The sequence below is a fragment of the Ursus americanus genome, chromosome 2, assembly GCF_024610735.1.
Source record: "Ursus americanus isolate L20-20 chromosome 2, mUrsAme1.1.p, whole genome shotgun sequence".
Lineage (NCBI taxonomy): Eukaryota > Metazoa > Chordata > Mammalia > Carnivora > Ursidae > Ursus > Ursus americanus.
The window spans coordinates 24,603,397-24,625,454 of NC_142128.1; the positions used below are offsets into that span (position 1 = coordinate 24,603,397).

Sequence of the window (22,058 nt, forward strand, 5' to 3'; positions counted from 1 at the left end):
TAATAACAAGTGTTGTTGAGGGTATGGAGTAAATAGAACTTTTTATAAAAGTTTTTCTTTAAATTCCAGTTAGTTAACATATAGTATAATATTAGTTTCAGGTATAGGATTTAGTGATTCAACACACCAAACAACATCCAGTGCTCATCACAACAGTACGCTCCTTAATCCCCATCACCTATTTCACCCAACTGCCCACCCATCCCTGCACCTCAGGTAACCATCAGTGTGTTCTCTGTAGTATGTCTCTTTCTTGGTTTGCCTCTCTCTCTTTTTCCTTATGCTCATTTGTTTTGTTTCCTAAATTCCACACATGAGTGAAATCATATGATATTTGTCTTTCTCTGACTGACTTATTTCACTTAGCATAATTATGCAAATGGAACTTCTATTCAACTTTTATTCAAATTCCACTGTGGTAGGAGTATAAACACAGCATCTCTATTTTATTCCTGATTTTAGTAATTTGAGTCTTCTTTTTATTTTGATCATCCTTTCTAAAGATTAGTCAATTTTGTTAATCTTTTCAAGAAATACTTTTTGTTCAGTTGATTTTCTTTTGTTCTTTTTTTCCTTTGTACTGTAGTTGACTTTCCTTATTGTTTTTTTATTCTCTATTTCATTTATTTCCTACTGTGAACTTTATAATTTCCTTCCTTATGGCTGCTTTGGATTTAGTTTGCTCTTTTTTTTTCCAGTTTCTTAAAATGAAAGATTAGGCTATTGACTCATGATCTTTCATAGTTTTTGAATGTAGGCATTTACAACCATAAATTTCCCTCTTAGCACTGCTTTAGTAGCATACCATAAGTTCTGGTATGTTGTATTTTGTTTTCATTCATTTCAGGGTATTTTCAAATTTCTCTTGTAATTTCTTCTTGGACCCATTCATCATTTAGTAGTGTGTGTTCACGTTGATTTTTCCATATTTGTAAATTTTTCAAATTTCTTTATGTTGTGGATTTCCAATTTTATTCCATTATGATTAGAGAACATGCTTTTTATTATTTCAATCTTTTTAAATTTATTGAGAGTTGCTTCCTTACTAACATATAGTCTGTTTTGGAGAATGTTTTTTGTGCACTTGAGGAAAATGTGTGTTCTGCTGTTGTGGGGTAGAATTTTCTATAGATCTATTCATTCTAGTTGATAAAATAAAGGAAATTTTCAACTTTTCATGTATGTGGGCCCTGCTTCTGGGCTTCTAGGAAAGCTATACCTTAACTTTTACCAAGGTCAAAATGACTAAGCAAAACCTCTAAGCGTGGGCTCAGTTTCTGTCCCCAGCACACATTGTATATCTGTTTTATTAAAAATATTACCAAAAAGGAAAATTCCAAACATAAAGAAAAAGAAAAAAAACAAAGCAAAACCGTAGTCCCCATAAGATTAAAGTCCTACAGCCTTGCTGCACATACTAAAAACATAAGATAAAGTCTGTAACTTTCTGGAATGTTCTTGGTTATGATGATTTATAACTCTTTATATAAAAAACCCATATATAACCCTGCACCAAATGTTCCTTCCTTGGAGTATTTTCTTCTTTGTGAAGATTATGTATCCTGGACAGGTATCTTGGGCTCAAATAAAATTCTTCTCCTTTCTCTTTAAAATTTTTAAATAGGTTTGTTTATTTTATGTCAACATAGTTGTTTTACAGTGTTATTCAACTCTCCTATTTCCTTGTTGATCTTTTGTCTAGTTGTTCTAGTGATGATTAATAAAACTGGGGTATTGAAATAGCCAACTGGGGAATATACTTTTGAATACAAAAATAAACTTTATAGTAATGAGACTGCTTTTCTTGGTGACCCTTTCCCAAAGAATTATCATAAAATATTTTTAAGCAGAAGCTATACTGTTAAAACAAAGGTATAGGCTCCCCGCCCTCCCCCAGTTATTTGCGGTGGGAAGGTGAATGTTGTGCTACCTTCTTACAGAATTCTTTCCTGATTCTCTAGCTGAAAGAAGTTTCTCTTCCTTCTGAACTCCTTAGCAATTTATCTAGGATCTTCCTGATTGCATTAAATTGCTCCTTCATTGATCTCATCTCCCCTAGGGGTCTTTCAGCCACTCTAAGGGTAAGAACATTGTCTCATTCACCTTTATAACACTGGCATCTAGCTCAGTGATTTTCATTCTCTAGACTTTTGATAACATTTCAGTATAAGTGTTAAGAAGAAACATATTAGAGGTGCCTGGGTGGCTCAGTTTCTTAAGCACCCAACTCTTGATTTCCACTCAGGTCATGATCTCAGGGTTGTGAGATTGAGCCCAGCTTTGGGGCATGGAGCCTGCTTAAGATTCTCTCTCTCCCTCTCCATCTGCCTCTGCTCCCCACTCATGCACTCTTAATCAGTCTCAAAAAAAAAAAAAAACCCAAAAAAATAAAAACCCCAAAAAACGAAAAACCTATATCATTGCTATTTGCCCAAATAGTGGTTTTTAAAATGTATTGTTTTACAGGGCACCTTGGTGGCTCAGTCAGTTAAGCATCTACTTTCAGCTCAGGTCATGATCTCTGAGTCCTGGGATCAAGCCTTACGTTGCACTCCCTGCTCAGCAGGGAGCCTGCTTCTCCCTCTTCCTCTCCCTTTGCCCTCCCCCCAACCATCTGTGTGTGTGATCTCTCTCTCAAATAGATAAATAAAATCTTTTTTAAAAAGTATTTTTACTGTCCATGCTACCCAGAGCAATCTACACTTTCAATGCTATCCCGATCAAAATACCGAGGACATTTTTCAAAGAACTGGAACAAATAGTCCTTAAATTTGTATGGAACCAGAAAAGGCCCCGAATCGCCAAGGAACTGTTGAAAAGGAAAAACAAAGCTGGGGGCATCACAATGCCGGATTTCGAGCTGTACTACAAAGCTGTGATCACAAAGACAGCATGGTACTGGCACAAAAACAGACACACAGACCAATGGAACAGAATAGAGAACCCAGAAATGGACCCTCAGCTCTATGGGCAACTAATCTTTGATAAAGCAGGAAAAAACATCCAGTGGAAAAAAGACAGTCTCTTCAATAAATGGTGCTGGGAAAATTGGACAGCTACATGCAAAAGAATGAAACTTGACCACTCTCTCATACCATACACAAAGATAAACTCCAAATGGATGAAAGACCTCGATGTGAGACAGGAATCCATCAAAATCCTAGAGGAGAACATAGGCAGCAACCTCTATGACATTGGCCAAAGCAACCTTTTTTCATGACACATCTCCAAAGGCAAGAGAAACAAAAGATAAAATGAACTTGTGGGACTTCATCAAGATAAAAAGCTTCTGGGGCACCTGGGTGGCACAGCGGTTAAGCGTCTGCCTTCGGCTCAGGGTGTGATCCTGGCGTTCTGGATCGAGCCCCACATCAGGCTCCTCCGCTATAAGCCTGCTTCTTCCTCTCCCACTCCCCCTGCTTGTGTTCCCTCTCTCGCTGGCTGTCTCTATCTCTGTCAAATAAATAAATAAAATCTTTAAAAAAAAAAAAAAGATAAAAAGCTTCTGCACAGCCAAGGAAACAGTCAAAAAAACTAAGAGGCAGCCCACGGAATGGGAGAATATATTTGCAAAGGATGCTACAGATAAAAGACTGGTATCCAAGATCTACAAAGAACTTCTCAAACTCAATACGTGAGAAACAAATAAACAAATCATAAAATGGCCGAAGATATGAACAGACACTTTTCCAATGAGGACATACAAATGGCTAACAGACACATGAAAAAATGTTCAAAATCCTTAGCCATCAGGGAAATTCAAATCAAAACCACACTAAGATACCACCTTATGCCAGTTAGAATGGCAAAAATTGACAAGGCAAGAAACAATTGCTGAAGAGGATGTGGAGAAAGGGGATCCCTCCTACTTTGTTGGTGGGAATGCAAGTTGGTACAGCCACTCTGGAAAACCGTGTGGAGGTCCCTTAAAAAGTTAAAAATGGAGCTACCCTATGAAATAGCCATTGCACTACTGGGTATTTACCCCAAAGATACAGACGTAGTGAAGAGAAGGGCCATATGCACCCCAATGTTCATAGCAGCATTGTCCACAATAGCTAAATTGTGGAAGGAGCCGAGATACCCTTCAACAGATAACTGGATTAAGAAGATGTGGTCCATATATACAATGGAATATTACTCAGCTATCAGAAAGAACGAGTTCTCAACACTTGCTGCAACATGGACGGCACTGGAGGAGATAATGCTAAGTGAAATAAGTCAAGCAGAGAAAGACAATTATCTTATGATTTCTCTCATCTATGGAACATAAGAACTAGGAAGATCGGTAGGGGAAGAAAGGGATAAAGAAAGGGGGGTAATCAGAAGGGGGAATGAAGCATGAGAGACTATGGACTCTGAGAAACAAACTGACAGCTTCAGAGGGGAGGGGGTGGGGGAATGGGATAGACTGGTGATGGGTAGTAAGGAGGGCACGTATTGCATGGTGCACTGGGTGTTATACGCAACTAATGAATCATCGAACTTTACATCAGAAACCAGGGATGTACTGTATGGTGACTAACATAATATAATAAAAAAACATTTTAAAAAAGTATTATTTTACATGTGGTTAAAAGTATGGACTGTGGAGCTGGGGTCGAGATGGCAGCATGGAAGAGTCCTGAACTCACCACCTCCCATGAATACAATTCTACAGCTGCATATGGAACAGTTCCCTCTGAAAATAACCTGAAAATTAGCTGAACAGTGTCTCCACAACAAAGGATAAAAGGGCCACAAGTAGGTAGGTAGGAAAGGCAGAGACACGGTCTCACAAGAAACCCTACCACAGATGTGGTGACCCATAGTCAGGAGGATCTCATAATACAGAGGATGTCCTTGAGGAGTGAGGGGTTTGTGACTCATATCAGATACTCCAATTCTTGGGACCTACACCAGAAAGATGAGCCTCTGAAGCATCTCACCTTATACAAAATAAGGCTTACTTCCTGAAGAACCATAGGGCTTTAAGGAAAAGGAAATCTGCTCTAAATGGGCTCACATACAAATGCACATTCACCTGGGACCCAGCACCAAAGCAAGAATTTGAAAGTTGCCTAGACCAAATGCAAAGGGGACTCGTTTGTTAATCTTAAAGCTTCTACCAGAGAGGCAGGAATTCATAGGGACTCTCTATAGGGATAAAGGTGCTGGCAGTCACCATTTTTGCATTCTCCTGCCTTGTAGGTACCAGTGCTTCTGGGCCATTTTTGCAACCTCCACACTCCCAGCCCACTAACTCCAGTGGGAGGGCCTTACTTGGCACATCCCAGCTGTAGCCGACCATCCCAACCAGGCTGGCTGAGCATGCTGTCCCCATGCACCACAGCATGGCCTATTCTGCCACAGCCAGCAGGCACATGCAACCCACACAAGGGATGCCTCTTGGGCACCTGGCTTTGGTGGCCAGGAAGGATTGCAGGGTCTGAAATAATCAGAGAGATAGCGCTTGACCGGCTGTCTTCCCCAGGGCACTGCACAAACAGCAGACAGAAACATACCCCAGTCTTTGTGGAAAAGGCCTATTTTCTTGTCCTGAAGCTTCAGCGTGAGGGGCAGGCTTTAGGTGTGTCACACATCTAGAAGTTCCGGAGGAGCTCCCAGGGAACATGGGTAGAAAGATACCATATTAGCATCCTTCCTTGGCCTTGCCACAGTTTGCTGACATCTCCCAGAAATGAGCTTATACACAGTATAAAGCCACAATTTTTGCTACTATTGCCCAGAGGACACCCCCAGAACTCCTGTTCTGGAAGTCATCAGGGTTTACAATTGTGGACTCACGAGACTGCATATATTCACATGCTTTAAAAGCTGCTGCCTTAGGATCTGGCTTACAATTAGCCGGAAACTAGGTGACACCTGAGATCCCTCCTTTTGGAACAGTGACAGGTCTTAGCACACCCTCAACAACTGGGATCTATCAAGAGCAATCAGGTTACTTAGACAATTACAAAGGTCCAAGAAATAAAACCCAGAGCAAGGTTGAATGATAACTTTCATCTTCTATAGCCACTCCTTCAAGACTGGGAGAAATTGCTGTTTCACCTAATACATAGAAACAAACACAGCAGGTAATGAATCATGGAACTTTACTTCAAAAACTAGGGGTGTACTGTATGGTGACTAACATAATATAACAAAAAATTATTATTAAAAAAAAGAGAAAGAAATAGACCTTAATGAAATGGAACTAAGTAAACTACCTGATAAAGAGTTGAAAGTAATGGTCATAAAGATGTTTACCAAACTTGGGGGAAGAATGAATGAACACAGTGAAAGTTTCAGTAAAGAGATAGAAAACATGATAAAGTAGCAAACAAGTCACAGAGCTGAAAAATACACTAGATGGGCTCAATAGCAGAATAGACAAAGGAGAAGAATGGATCAGTGACCTGGAAGATAGGGCAGGGGAAAACACCCAAAAGGGCAGTGAAAAGAAAAAAGAACTTTAAAAAGTAAAGCTAGATTAAGGGAACTGTGGGGCAACATCAATCTTAATAACATTCACATTATAAGGATTCCAGAAGGAAAAGAGAGAGAGAAAGGAGTGGAAAATTTATTTGAAGGAGAAATAAAGAGTTTTCCAGACTGTTATATATATGCAGTATGTTGTATGTGAAGCTTGTTTTAATCACAAAGCAAAAATCTATTACATGTTTATGCGCCCAACATAGGAACTCCTAAATATATAAAACAAATATTAGCAGACCTAAAAGGAAATTGACAGCAAACAATGATAGTAGAGGATTCTTTTTTTTTTTAATTTTATTTATTTATTTGAGCAAGAGAGAGAGTAGAGCAACAGAGAGAGAGCATGAGTGGGGGTAAGGGGCAGAGGGAGACGGAGAAGCAGACTCTCTGCTGAGCAGGGAGCCCAATGCGGCACTCGAGCGCAAGATCCTGAGATCATGACCTGAGCCGAAGGCAGATGCTTACCCGAATGATCCACCCAGGTGCCCCAATAGTAGAGGATTCTAATACCTCACTTATATCAATGGATCCATACAGAAAATCAATAAGGAAACATTGGCCTTCAATGACATTTTAAGCCAAGTAGACTTATTTGACACAGAGAACCTCCCATCCAAAAGCAGCAGAATATACATTCTTCTCTAGTGCACATGGGAAATTTTCCAGGAGAGATCATATGTTAGGCCAAAAAACATGTCTCAATACATTTAAAAGATTGAAATCCTATCAAGAATTTTTTTCTGACCACAATGGTACGAAACAAGAAATCAATTACAGGAAGAAAACTAGAAAAATCACAAATATGTGGATATTAAACAACATGCTACTGAACAATAATTGGATCAAAGAAGGAATCAAGGGGGAATTTTAAAAAATGACTGGTAACAAAAGAAAACGGAAATGCAATAGTCCAAAATCTAGGGGATGGAGCAAAAGTGCTTTTAAGAGGAAAGCTTATAGCAATACAGGCCTACCTCAAGAAACAAGAAAAATCTCAAATAAGGAATCTAACCATACACCTAAATGAACTAGAAAATTAAGAACAAATAAAGTCCAAAGTTAATAGAAGGAAGGAAATGTTAAAAATCAGCATGGAAATAAATGAAATACAGACTAAAAAGGCCATAGAAAAGATTAATGAAACTAGGAGCTGGTTCACTGAAAATATAAACAAAATTGACAAAACTTTTAGCTAGGCTCATAAGAAAAAAAACAGGGGCTCAAATAAATAATATCATAAATGAAGGAGGAGAAGTTACAACTGCTATCACAGATAGAAAGGATCATAAGAGACTACTAGAAAAATTATACACCAACAAACTGGACAACCTAGAAAAAAATGGATAAATTTGAGCAGATCTGGAGCTCAAAGCCGTGTGTATCTGACAACAGAGTTCATGCTTCGCATGTTAGGCTGTGCTGCCTCATAGAGAGTAGACCGGAGGGTGCCTGCCAGTTAGCATGGGCCAGATGTTACTGTGCGTAACTAAGAGCCCTGTGTCTTAGCGGCTTCTAATGAGGGAAGTATCTTTCTTGCTCCTGCCAGACACCCACATGGTCTTCCTGGGACCAGGATAAAAGCAGACCCACCGTAGGTAACTGCCAGGTGCTATATGAGATGGACAGAGGGGATGCCAGACTCAGTTGTCCCAAGTGTTCTGTTTGAGGTGGCACCCCTCACTCCCACTCACATCTCACTGGCCAGAGCATGTCACAGGGATGCATCTAACTTCCAGGGTCAGATGACACACTGACATGCTTGGTGGAGCCTATTGGGACCACCACATGGTGCCACCCCCTCTAGGGGACTGTGCAGGGGCAGAGGGGGGGCATGGGGCATTGGTAGGAAATGACGGCAGGACTAAGTCAGGATGAGTTTGCTTTATCCTTGACCAGGTGGAATTTGTCTCAGAGCTGCCCAAAACCATCAGGCAAGATTAAAAGAAGTGACCTTTGGAAAAAGGAGTTTGGTCAGATGTAATCAGCAAAACCCTCAGAAACCACTGTGTCATCTTCGCCAAATCCCTGGCTGCCTCAGTTTCCCCACTATGGAAAGTATGAGGAGGGAAGTGATGGACATTGATTTGTAAGAGCATCACATTCCAGCATTTTTGTTCTTTTAAATTAATATCAGTTACTCTCCTGCTTCCAAGTCCCCGAGTGAGCGCTCAGAATGTGGCTGGGGTAATAAAGTGACATCAGCATCCAAGGGGACTTGTGTTGTGCTTTTATTCTGTGAATGAACCAGTGCCAAATGCTGTCCCTCCATGATTCTCCCCAAGCCCCAGCAGAGAGGACTCTCGGGCCAGATTCTCCTCCTGGTTCTAGGGGCCCTGGGTGACTCCTTTTTGTCTATTCCACAGCCAGGACACAGAGATCTGGGGAGGGACCCTTCCTTGGCCCCAGGTGTCCACCTCTGCCTGGCTTGCCCATGCCCTGCTTGAGGGTGAGGTCAGGGCCAGAGCTAGTGAGGTGGCTGGAGAAGGGGAAGGGGCCGAGGGCAGCCCAGCCTGGTGAGTCCACTTGGCTGCCAGACCATTCTTCACTGCTCCATCCAGCCTCCCATGGATCTGCTGCCTCTGTTGCCTCTCAATGCTGCTACTGCTGCTGCTTCCAGATCCCACCCTGTATCAGCACAGGTGTGGGAGAGATCTGCCCTGTGGGGACCCAGGAATCCTGCAAGACTCCTCCAGCCCTTTCCAGGGGTGCCCAATCCCCCATTCCTTGCAAGGAGTCCAGGAGCTCCGTTCCTCAGCCCTCCCTAAGGGACCCCACTCACTCACCCTTCCCAGGGCCCAGGAATCCCTCAGGCTCGCCAGGGGCCCATAACTCTCCCCACACTTCATGACCTCCTCCTGCCATCTGGAGCCTGAGAGATGATGTGTGCTAGGTGAATGGGAGGCTGACACTGGCTTTGGGGACACTTCCTCACCACCATGAGTGATCTCACCTGTTTGATGCCCCCAAACTCTGTTCACTGCTTCTTCTTTCCCTGCTCCCTGTTCCAGTTATAATCAGGGTGACCCTGGCCATCCTTCATAGAATTCCCTAGTCCCCCTTATAGGCTGGGTCTCTCTCCCATTCACTTTTGGGTTAGTCTAACTCCACCCCTTCTGTAGCTGGTCTCTCCTTCTATAACCAGGACAGCCCAACTCTGGGGCTCTTGAGGTGGGCAGCGGCATCTAAACAGAATTTAATACTAATGTTTTGTGATCCTTCTTTTGTTTCTGTTTGCTTGTTTTTTTATCGTTTCTTTATATTTATGTTAAAGATACTGTTTTCCTAGTTTAGCAGAGCTAGAATGGTTCCTATTTACAAGAAATTTGCAAAATAATGAAGTGGTGGTTTGTAGAGCACTGATTTTCAGCTGCCTTGGGCCTGAATGAGTTGGGGAAACATTGTGTTAGTCCTAGAGAGAAACAGTTTAGGAAGTGCTGCTCAGGACAGGGCCCAGGAGAGATGATCACAGGGGTTCATCGAGTAACCTGGGCCCCTGGGCCTGCCCACCTGCTTGGCTCTCCCCACTCAGCACACCTGGAGCTGCCAGCTCTCTGGGTGTTGTCCCTGGATCTCCCAGGAGAGAAGCTGGTGAACGTTTTCTCTTAAAATGCTCTCATTCCTGTAGGTCCCAGGAGATCTCATGAGAGTCAGCTTGGATTGATTCCCTGTGTGGTTCATAATGTAAAGCCCAAGCTAATGGGTAGGAGGGTCATAGAGATAAGTGACAGTTCCACCGCTATTTGCGGTATTAAAATATCTTGGTCAATTAGGGATGATTTGAGACCACACCAATATCATACCAATATTCCAGGAATTTCTGGCCAGAAGACATATTTGATTATAATTTTATGATGCTCATTTCATTGAGTTCCAACATCGCTCTTTTTCTTTGGGATTTCTTTACTTATATTTTGTTTACAGAGGTACTTCTCAAATTCTAAACATACGGGAATTTCTAGTTAGCTTTTTATAGTGATTTCTAGCCCATTTTATTACCAAAATGTACTCTGTGTGATTTCACTCCCTGGAAACATTGAAATTTCCCCTGTGGACAAAATAAATCGGGTGTATTTTTGTAACTGCAATCTGTGTGCCTACAGTTAATGTGTCCTCCACAGTGGTATATGGATGTGGACAGATATATGGAGATAGCTGTGGGATTCAGATGGTTTGCTTTCAGGACCTACATCTTATGGATGTTCTATCTGCACTGAGTTGCTGAGAGGGGGCTGAAACCTCCCATCCTGCTTGTGTATTTGATTGTTTTTGCAGTTCTATCCTCCTTTGCTTTATATTTTGTTCAGCCAATGGCCTTAGGACGGGAGTTGGGAAAGGAAGGACAGAGCGCCCAGAAGAGGGAACAGGGACCTGGGTTGGGAGGGAGCAGAAACAAGAAGGTCTGCCAAAGTTCTAGAGAGGAACTGTCGTTGGGATGGCGCGTGGTGGGGCATCAGCGGGGAAGTGTTTTTTGAAAATGAGGTTACCTGTGGCATCCATGTTGATCTAGGGGCAAAGGCAGCTGATTGGTGGAGAGATTATAAAGGTTCTGGGTTGCTAAGGAAACATTGAACCAGGGGAAGGCTTGGAGGAAGATGGATCCTCCTCCACTCCAACTGCTCCTGAGGTTCCCTGTACCTGCTAATGTGTCCTGCTGACCTAGTGATTTACTAACCTGCTGACCTACTAACCTTTCTGAACCCTCCTCCCTTCCTTTGAGTACTTAATCTGACACTGGCACTGTCCCTGACCAACTCTGAGAAACGTCTTCCCCAATCCTACCCTCTATTTCCACCCTATTCCCATCCCTAATTACCACCCTGTCCCCTTTCCCACCCTTCCCTACCCCTACCATCCCCACATCGTCCCCTTCACCATCTCCACCTCCTCCCTGGTGCCCCAGCACCCCTTGAAAGGGCCAGGAGATGAAGATGCAGAGGCTGCTCTTCTGGCTTCTCTTGCTCCAATGTCCCAGTTACCCAAACACAAATGTGAGTAAACATGGCACTTCAGTGGTGTCTTCCTTCTTTTCTTTTTTTTAAGATTTGATTTATTTAAGAGAGAAAGAAAGGGCACAGGTGTGGGGGGAAGGGCAGAGGGGGAGGGGGAGAGAGAATCCCAAGCCAGCTGTGCAGTGAGCCCAGAACCTGAAGAGGGGCTCAATCTCAGGACCATGAGATCATGCCTTGATCCAAACCAAGACTTTGTCACTTAACTGACTGAGCCACCCAGGTGCCCCAAAGCTGCTGGTAGTGTCTTCCTTCCTGGTGGGGTTTTTCCCCATGGTAGTTAAATAACAGCTTTTTTATGGGCTTCTCGATGGGAACTTCAGAAGAACTTCACATTTCCCTGAAGACCGAGCACCACAGGGCAGGTTTCTAGGTCAGCCTGAAGGGGTTGTGGCCACGGCCATCCACACCAAGTTCTACATCCTGTCTGTGCTGCTTGGTCCAAAACCCGCAGTGCTAGCAGGATGGAAACCTGAAAATACTAGGTTTATGGTGTCAAGAAGAAAGGATTTGTGAAGATACGAAAAGCCATTGAGCTCTTTGTCTTAAATTGGGAGCTTGTATGATATGTACATTTTATCTCATTAAAATTGTCTTTAAAAATGTCAGGAACTAGAATTTAATAGGAACTATGGGTATTAGATTAGCTTCTGGAAGCCTGGTGAAGCTCGTGCTTCAAGCCTTATAAGTTTAGGGTCCATCTTAAGGGTAGTTTGTTTTCCTATCAGCACATTGTTCATATTTGTGAAGTTTGGCAGCCCTGGGAACAGTGGTATCTCAAGCATTGGTTTTGGGACTAGAGTGTTAAAAAGTGAAATGTCCTTTGTGCTCTGTGCTTCCTGGTTTGTTGACTTTTAACAAGTTCTGAGTCAGCCCTTTCCTTCTGGTCTTGGAGGCTATCCCCAGGGACCCTGTGTCCCACCAGGTCCATGAGAGCCCTGAGAAGCCCAGCAGATAGTAAGTGACCACATCCTGCTGGGACATTTGTCATAGGAAAATCACTAGGAGTGGTGGGATCAGGACATGAATGAGTTGTTGTCCTTTCTTTGGCCATGTATGTGCAGAGTATTGATTTCCCCAAAGTAAAAAGGTCCTGAATGTCCTTAGGATTGTCCAAATATTCAGAAATACCTGGTTCCCAGTGTGAATGTTTCACTCTATCGTTAAAAAGTGAAAACCATACCCCCAGGAGAGAGAGAAAGAGACAGACAGACAAACAGGGAACACCCCTAGAAATAAGTAGACTTCTTTAGATCGGCTTGCACCAGATTCTTACAGAGGGATGTGAAAAGTGTCAGTAGTCAGGAAGGATCCTTATATTGAGGCAGAATCATCCCACACGAATACCTCCAGTCAAAATAGACTCTATTCCATTTCTTTTGAGTCTTCAAAGGAGGACATTTCTTAGTAGTCTTGATTGGAATTATTCCCCTCTACCCAGTCCGCATCTCATAGATCAGTTCAGCTTTCTCACCCTGCCTCATCTCTGGGCTCTTGCATAAACTCACTGGTCTTGCATTTCCACCCCCCCACCTGCTCATGGCCACTGTCTCTGAAAACCTAGTGTTATTGGCCCCATTGGATGTCATCCAGTTAAGAGTCAGCTACTGGTCAGCATCCAGACAGCTGCCAGATGTACCGAGTGCCCACGACTGGGGGTGTTTTACATTCATGACAAGATGGCCTCTGTCCTTTGTGCATTTGATCCCCGTGATCAACCATAGTGCTGACAGCTACTGCTCTCTTTCAGACAGTGGCTATTCAAAGACAGTGTATGTTTCCACCAGCACACATTTTCCTGACCTCAGCTGTGATGAGGCTGAAGATGGAAATGTTATAGATTTCAGGGGCTACTTTCTAGAGAGTTGTGTTTGCACAAAATTCATGCTTGGTGTGAATGAGTATGAATTGTACGGTGAGTGTCTTGTCTCCTAAAATACTTCTAAGTCTAGCTTTTTAAAAATGAGATGTGTTCTTTGTTTTGGTGTCCATATCCAGGAATTTTGTATTCTTTTAGAAGTTAAATTTCATAGTTGCTGCTGATAGATTTAGGTAGAATAGTAAGAAATAGGAGCATGAATTCCTTTCATTGGATTTTTGGAGATAAGTGTTCAAGTAACTTAAAATCTCACAGATTTCATCAAAATATACAAGATCACCTGATGATGCAGATCTTTATGTACTTCAGAAATCTGACATTTTGGGCTGTGATTCAGAAGCAAAGTGAGCATTGAAAGAAAACGTCAATGTTTTCAGAAACCAAACAATAACTATAATTTATTTTTGTTGGAATAACAATCCCATGTTATATTAGTGAGCTAATGAGCAGCCTCCTGTCTGTCTCACTTATGTCCTAATCTATAAACAGCTGTCCATATAACATTCTCATTTGTATCTCTAGTACATGTTTTATTCTTGCTTTCTCTTGTGTTTCCATAAATTTTGGGTGTATTTTTGGAAACGTTCCAAAGGAGTTTATCCAGGTCCTTCATGGATGTACAATAGAAGTCACTGACTTCTTACCTGCTCTAAGTTTACATTTACTTATCTTGTCTATTTTATGTTGGATTATAAATTCTTAAGTTCTGTTAGCCATACAAAAAATATTTGCAATGTGCTTGTAGGCAAAAGAAAATCTCTTAAGATTTGCCTATTAAATTTTTTCTACAGCTTCAGTGTGATATAATTTATGTATGATAACAACAGCTTTTTAAAGAATACAGTTTGTTGATATTTGACATAGGTAAGCAGCAATGAAACCATCACCACAGTAAGATGGTAAACACATTCTTCACTCTCAACAGTTTGCACCTGCTCCTTTGTAATCCCTCTGTCCTCCTCCTCCATGAGGAGGAATTTGAGAGGTGTGCTTACCTCTTAGAGGCTGGTGAGGGTTCGTAAAGGTGATTCTTTGTGACAGATATATTGTAATGTCTTTGAGATTTCCTCATTATCTCAAATGTTATTTCAGCTTGTCCACATTTTGCTTGACCATTTCATTCTTGGCCCTGATGGTGTTGGAATAATGTGGAACCTTCCCGTTATTACTGCCTCCCTGGGACTTTGTGCCTTTCTCATTTACATCTGGAGAACCATCCTTGCTGTAAGTATACTAAAGTACCTTATAGATACACTTGTAATCATAAGTAAGCAGAAAATTTTATAGTCACTGGACCTTTAATATGCATTCAGTAGTACAAATTTCCCTTTATTATATTCAATTTTCATTATCATTTAGATTGGGATATTTTATAATTTTTCTTGAAGTGCCTTCTGTGATCCATATGTTTTTTTTTAAGTTCAAGCATAATTGGCAAACAGTGTAATATTAGTTTCAAGCATACAACGTGATTCAACCATTCTATACACTTCTCTGTGCTCATCACAATAAGTGTACTCTCAATCTCCTTCACCTCTTTCACCCATCACTCCACCCAAATCCACTCTAACCCCTGTGTTCTTCAGAAGTGTGTTGTTTAATCTTCTTTTTTTTTTTTTTTTTTTGTCGTTCTCCAGCTATCTTTCTTTTCTTGATGTCTAGTCTGAGTCATTTGTGGTCTGAGAACATACTTCCTGTGATTTTATTCCTTTAGTTGTTCAGATGTATCTTATGGCCTCGAATATGGCCTCTCTCAGTGAATGTTCCATGGGAGCTTGAGAAGAATGTCTGTACTTCTGTTGTTGAATGAAGTATTCTGCAGATGTTAATGGATGCAGTAGATTGGTGATGCTGTTCAGTTCACCTGTGTTCTCATGGAACTTCTGTATCTGCTGGATCTGTCAATGACCAGTAAGAGGATTTTGAATTCTCCAGCTGTAGTAATGGATTCATCTATTTCCATCAGCAATTCCTTCAGTTTCTGCCTCATGTACTTTGACTCTCTGTTGTTAATGCACGCACATTAGAAATTGTTGTCTTTTCAGAGAACTGACTGCTTTACCACTGAAATATGCCTGACAGTTTTCCTTAATCTGTAGTGTGTGTTGAAGGGTGATTTCACTGACCACAGGTTTCTAGTTTGATGATTCTTTTTAACACTTTAAACATTTCATCCTTCTTGATGGCATGGTTTATGAGAAGAAGTGTGATGTAGTTCTTATCCTTGTTCCTCTTGGGTAAGGTGTTACTGCTGCCCTCCCCTCCTTTCAGCACCCACCCTTAACCCCAACTCCAGATTATCATATGATTTCACTCATATGTAGAATTTAAGAAACAAAACAGGGGGTCATAGGGGAAGAGAGGGAAAAATAAGAAGAAATCAGAGAGGGAGTCAAACCATAAGAGACTCTTAACTATAGGAAACAAATTGAGGGTTGCTGGAGAGAGAGGTGGGTGGGGCAATGGGGTAACTGAGTGATGGACATTAAGGAGGGCACGTGATGTAATGAGCACTGGGTGTTGTATGCAACTGATGAATCACTGAACTCTACCTCTGAAACTAATAATACACTATATATTAATTATATGAATTTAAATAAAATCAAATTTTTAAAAAAGAGTTGACTGTTGCATTTTACTGTAATGTGGCTCGGGAGGCTTTTGGTCATTGGGTGAGGGGAGGGCAGCGTATTCGCTTGCTGTTTACCACAGTAGAGAGTGGGCATCTGGGAACTGAAACTCCTACTGAACAGTGAGCTGGAATTTCACTTAGGACCATCACGATGAGGTCTGCTATTTCAAGGACTAGGAAGTATGGTTTATTTCACAGCGAGGTAATTATCACATCGTTCAGCCCTGCCCTCCAAGATATGCAGAAAATCCCACAAGATACTTAAACGACGAAGGGCGATAGCCAGCCAAATTGTACAGTCCCTTCCACTCTTAATGCTGAACAGAGACTTTTCAATGTGAAAAAGGGAAGATTTTTTAAAATATATATTCCACTAAGAAAGCCATTGTGAGTTCTTTTCTTGAACTAGTTTCCACCCTCCTTACTTTCTCCTTGTTCTATTTATGCCTCAAGGGCTTTCTTTGTTGCACTGCATGATCCCGTTCTGTTAGGTGCACTCACATTGTTCTGTGATCATGATTTCTTGAATGTCTTTTCTCATATCTGTCTTCAAGGCCCAAGATGCATTGGCAGATCGAGAGTGGGGAGCCTTGGAGTCCAAAAAACATGTACTGAAGGGTATGTTATTTTTGGGGAAAGAAATCCCCAGATGCTGGCAATGAGTTTGCATTGGGAAGGGAAAGAATGCCTTCCTGCCTTCAAGGTCTTGCCCTTCTCCTTTCCCCAACAAAACCAAGTTCTCAGGTCACGTGCCCACTCATACAAAAGAAAACTCATCCTTTACAGAAAGCAAAAAGGTCCTGGAACAGAAGTGCAACGCCCTGAGTTCTTTGAAAGCAGCTAAGGAAGTGGAATTGAAGCTGCTAAGGAAGAAATTGGGTATCGTGGTGGATTTCTCTGAACGAAGAAAAGTGGCTGCCGAAGAGTAAGCTATTCCTGTGTTAATCGTCACAAACACTGTTGTATGAATTTATGTGGCAGCCAGGCTAGATAGTTGTAGTTCGTTGGGAATTGGATCTAGAGTATTTTTGCCAAATACATTCTGTAGAAGTACCTGCCCTTCCTACCTTGATCTGTGCAACCTGCATTTTTGTTTCTGTTCCAACTGCTTGTCACACGTTGTGGTGTGATTCATTGGGGCAGAAGAGGGAAGGTACCAGCATTAATCACCTTGACACCTGTATCCCCTCTGGGTCCTTCTACATTGTCCTTTTGATTTCAGTCTCATCACATGTTCTTATCAGCCCTGAATTCGGTCAATTTTGTTCAGTATGAAATTTGGGTCAAGAATGTGTAGAGAAAAATGGAATTCTCTTGCTGCAGAAACAATGGGAATTTCTTTGTGGAAAGTGGGTTGGGGCTCCAGCAATATTGGATCCCTTCATCCAGTGTACAACTGAGATCATTCACTGCGGCCCAGTCCCTAAGAAGGCCGGAGTATTTCCTGTCCACCCGATTTTTTACGTGTAACTCTCCTGGGTCCCAAGCAAAGCCTGCAGTTTCACTAGGACTCACCTTTGCTGGCTGACCCTGAACAGCACTTGTTTCCTTCTAAGACTGTGCTCATAAAGTCATTCAGTTTCTTTGCAGTTCACTTGCCTGTTCCAGAACTCATTGATGAGCCCTGGGGAGCTTGGCCCCACTTCCAGGCTGGCTTTCTCCTGGGCTTCCTTCTTCTGCATCTGGTTCTCGTGTTTCTTCATGTGCTCTTTAGAAATTGGGTGCATTTACTCATGAGTTTCCTATTTTGTTCAGTGTTTCCTCTATTTTCTCAAAAGGAGATCAGGACCTTAGAGTCCCTCATTCATGCTGAAAAGCAAAACTGTTCCCTCTCTTCCTGGAGACTCAGCTTTGTATTACTCCTTCCCACACCGGGGGTAGGGGCCGCTCTGACTCACTGGCATCTTGGTTCTGTTCATTGGTAAGTTTGTTCTGGGGGAGGTACAGTGTCCTGACCACCTTTCTCTCTTCAACACCTTACAACCAAGCCACTACATCACAGGCACTCCACAGAGCATGTGCTGAAGGATTGCCTGAGAGACCAGAAGCAAATGCATGAGTCCTTCTCTGTCTAGAGCTTTTGTCTCAGTTTCTAAGAGTCTTTTTGCATGTGATTCTTGAGTAAATCAAGAGTCACATTGAAACCCTTTAAATCAACACCATGAACAAAAGAGTCTGAGGGCGACACAGGAAACCAGCCTTTCTAAGCATCGCTCTTTGCTGCTTTCACTATCAGTGGACTCTGTTAAAGTAGGTTGACTCCATGCAGTTGATAGTTGTCCATCTGACATCTGTTGCCTGGAGATAACACCCTGACTGTGTGACAGTTCACATCATTTTATACTTCAGGACATACTGTCAGCGCTAAGATTGGCCTTTTCCTCCACCGAGATCTTTGAAGGAGGAGGCAGGGGTTGTACTTCTAAACCCTAGAGATGTCTGGGAGTGAGTTACCATGCTGATGAAGCCATACTCTGGAAGGCTTCCTTTTGGGCTGTCCGTGTCGGGCACAGCCTTGGTCTGAGGATCGGGGCTCCCCATGGAGGTGTAGGACTATTGATGGTCTCCTGCTTCATCCTAATGAGTATGGTTGGTCACTTTGAACCGAAATGAGCCTTCACTGTCTCAAAGAAAGACACAAAGTGCAGTGTTATTTGGTGACTTGGTGATGAATGAATTGAAGTAGAGAAGTATAAAGACAGCTCCGATTGCAGGGGACATGGCAGCAGCCAGAGTCTGATTTTTCTTTAACCCTAAATGGGGCCTTCAATTCATTTCCGATTGTGTTGTCAGTCTGTGCATTTATGGGAACCACTCTAATCTAGGCCGTCAAGTGTGCTGAGAAGAAAAATGGCAGAAATTCTGGACCTTGGCTACTGGTCTATGTATATACCTTTCCCATTTTAGGAAGCTGGAAAAGACACTTTATGAACTGGAGGCAACAAAGAATCAGCTGTCAGATGCCGAGGAAAATCTGAAAGTAATCAAAGAAGAAATGGACAAGTACAAGTGAGTTCAGACACTCCATACTAGCGGTTCCTGAAATTCCTGTTCACTTTGTATTTTTCACCTTTGTACAATGTTTAGACTCCATTAACATGTAATATAACCAAAAATTCACAGGACATAATCAGAGGGAAAAAACAGACCCAAAGAGATAAGTTTTAGAAAGAGCAAAACAACCATGTTAGTAAACATGTCCTGATTCCCAGCGCTGGTCTGACTCTGTGGAAACTTCTTCCACACCAGCATCCCTGGGGGTGATGTCAGCAGTCCTCATCTTGAGGAAAGCAGTTTGTCGTAGGATGAATCCTACCCATAAACACGGTGGTGCCATCTGATGGCGCTGGTCTTTGCAACCCTGGCAAACGTGGCGAGGATAGAAGTTAAAGGAGAATAGAGCTTCATGACGAAAGATACTTGTCATGTGATAAATTAGGGAAAGATTGAAAACGGGTAAGGAAATTATATCAACTCTGAACCCTGCATGTGTGGAGAAATGAGTAAGGAAAGGATGTGACAATAGCTTTGATCCTGCTGTCCACGTATAGTCATGTGGAAGTGTTTCCTGTGTGAGGATCAATTGGATGAGGGGACAGATAACTGGAGGACGGCCACATGGGCCGATGATTTAAAATCACACCCAATATTGGGCTTTATCTGACGAAAGCAATTGTACCTGACAGACAACAGATCGGAGAGATGCAAGACCAGCTGCAGGAGGCAGAGCTCACCTTTGAACGCAAGGTAACCTGAGCTGTGCCCCAACAGGCCCCTTAGCGCCTCCTGCAGGGGACGGAAGTGGCCCTTAGATCCCTGAACATGCGCTTTTGGTGTGTTGGCTTTTTCAGATTGCAGTTTATGAAAAGAATGCTCTAGAGAACTGGGTAAGTGTTTTCTTTTTCCTGCTCTCCGTTTGGGGCACAGTCCCGCACAACTGAAGGTGGGTGGGTTTTTCTCCCGCAGATCAAGGCTCGGGTTTGGGAGCGGGAGATACAGCAGCAGAGAAGGGAGAACGCCTACATGATACACAGGTGTGCAAGTCTGATGTGCCTTTTTACGGGTGTCTTGAGGGGTGACGGCTACACTGTTTGGTGTCCAGGAGAGGACGTGGTGATGTAATTCTTATAGACGTCTGTTCTTTCTCTGTATTCAAGACTGCACATGATGGAAGGACAGATGCTGCCTGAAGGATGCATGAGACAGGAAGCGATACTGGGAAGACCTGAGATGTGGAGCCCTCCACGGAGAGGTAGTGGGCGCGCTGTGAAACGGGGCAGCCTGACTTCTGCTGGGAAAGCACACGGTGTCCTTCCCATTCCTGTGGGTGGTCATTGTGTGTCCTGGAGAAAATCACAAGCACTGCCTAAGGACAACAGGTTGTCTGAAGGGGTGACATGAGGGTGTTTTCCTCAGATGCCCCTGGCAGCAAGGCACCTGTCCCTGTGACAGGTGGAGCTCACACCCCTCCCCTGACTGCAGACCCGCCCCTTCGCCACCCCCTACTGAAGAGAGGAGGCTGGAGGAGTCATGGGCCCCAACTTCCTTGCCACTTTGACTCAGTGGTGAAGACCTTTTTGTTTTTTAAAGATTTTATTTATTCATTTGGGACAGAGAGAGAATGAGTAGGGGAGGAGAGACAGAGAGAGATGCAGACTCACCACTGAGCTGGGAGCCCAATGTGAGGCTTGATCCCAGGAGCCTGAGATCATGACCTGAGCAGAAGGCCAACCCTTAACCATCTGAGCCTTCAAGTGCCTTGGCGAAGACTTTTTTGAAAAAGAAAAAAAAAAAAAGACCATTTGAGAAAAAAGGCATTTACTTACTCTTTATGGAGTAAATATGGATTTGCTCTTTATTTTTGTTACTCTTTATGGATTCATTCTTTTTTTAAAATAATTTTTATTTTGTTATATTAGTCACCATACAGTACATCCCCAGTTTTTGATGCAATGTTCAATGATTCATTATTTGCGTATAACACAGTGCATCATGCAATATGTGCCCTCCTTAATACCCATCACCAGCCTATCCCATTCCCCCACCACCCTCCCCTCTGAGGCCCTTAGTTTGTTTCCCAGAGTCCACAGTCTCTCGTGGTTCATTCCCCCTTCTGTTTACCCTCGTCATCATTCTTCCCTTCCTCCTCCTACCGATCTTCATGCTATTTCTTATGTTCCATAAATGAGTGAAACCATATGATAATTGTCTTTCTCTGCTTGACTTATTTCACTTAGCATAATCTCCTCCAGTCCTGTCCAAGTTGCTGCAAGTGTTGTGTAATCGTTCTTTCTGATGGCTGAGTAATATTCCATTGTATATATGGACCACATCTTCTTAATCCAGTTATCTGTTGAGGGGCATCTCGGCTCCTTCCACAATTTACCTATTGTGGACAATGCTGCTATGAACATTGGGGTGCATATGGCCCTTCTCTTCACTACATCTATATCTTTGGGGTAAATATCCAGTAGTGCAATTGCTGGATCATAGGGTAGCTCGATTTTTAACTTTTTAAGGGACCTCCACACTGTTTTCCAAAGTGGCTGTACCAACGTGCATTCCCACCAACAGTCTAGGAGGGATCCCCTTTCTCCACATCCTCTCCAACATTTGTTGTTTCCTGCCTTGTCAATTTTTGCCATTATAACTGGTTTCAGGTGGTATCTCAAGGTCGTTTTGATTTGAATTTCCCTGATGGCTAATGATTTCCAACATTTTTTCATGTGTCTGTTAGCCATTTGTATGTCTTCATTGGAAAAGTGTCTGTTCGTATCTTCTGCCCATTTTTTGATTTGATTATTTGTTTCACGTGTATTGAGTTTGAGAAGTTCTTTGTAGATCTTGGATACCAGTCTTTTATCTGTAGTGTCATTTGCAAGTATCTTCTCCCATTCTGTGGGCTGCCTCTTAGTTTTTTTTGACTGTTTCCTTGGCTGTGCAGAAGCTGTTTATCTTGATGAAGTCCACAAGTTCATTTTATCTTTTGTTTCTCTTGCCTTTGGAGATGTGTCATGAAAAAGGTTGCTGTGGCCGATGTCGTAGAGGTTGCTGCCTATGCTCT

At 42.5% G+C, this 22,058-nt stretch overlaps 1 protein-coding gene across 1 annotated transcript in view; it reads left to right on the forward strand.

Moving 5' to 3' along the window:
• LOC123793862 (transport and Golgi organization protein 1 homolog) overlaps positions 1–22,058 on the forward strand; it is an 86,836-nt gene that overhangs the window by 45,934 nt on the left and 18,844 nt on the right. The window contains exons 3-10 of the mRNA XM_045799884.2: positions 14,455–14,586; positions 16,549–16,612; positions 16,781–16,919; positions 18,902–19,003; positions 19,681–19,741; positions 19,846–19,881; positions 19,961–20,028; positions 20,152–20,246. Coding sequence (XP_045655840.2) covers positions 14,509–14,586; positions 16,549–16,612; positions 16,781–16,919; positions 18,902–19,003; positions 19,681–19,741; positions 19,846–19,881; positions 19,961–20,028; positions 20,152–20,246 — 643 coding nt within the window. The 5' untranslated portion in view covers positions 14,455–14,508. The remainder of the gene's footprint in view (positions 1–14,454; positions 14,587–16,548; positions 16,613–16,780; positions 16,920–18,901; positions 19,004–19,680; positions 19,742–19,845; positions 19,882–19,960; positions 20,029–20,151; positions 20,247–22,058) is intronic.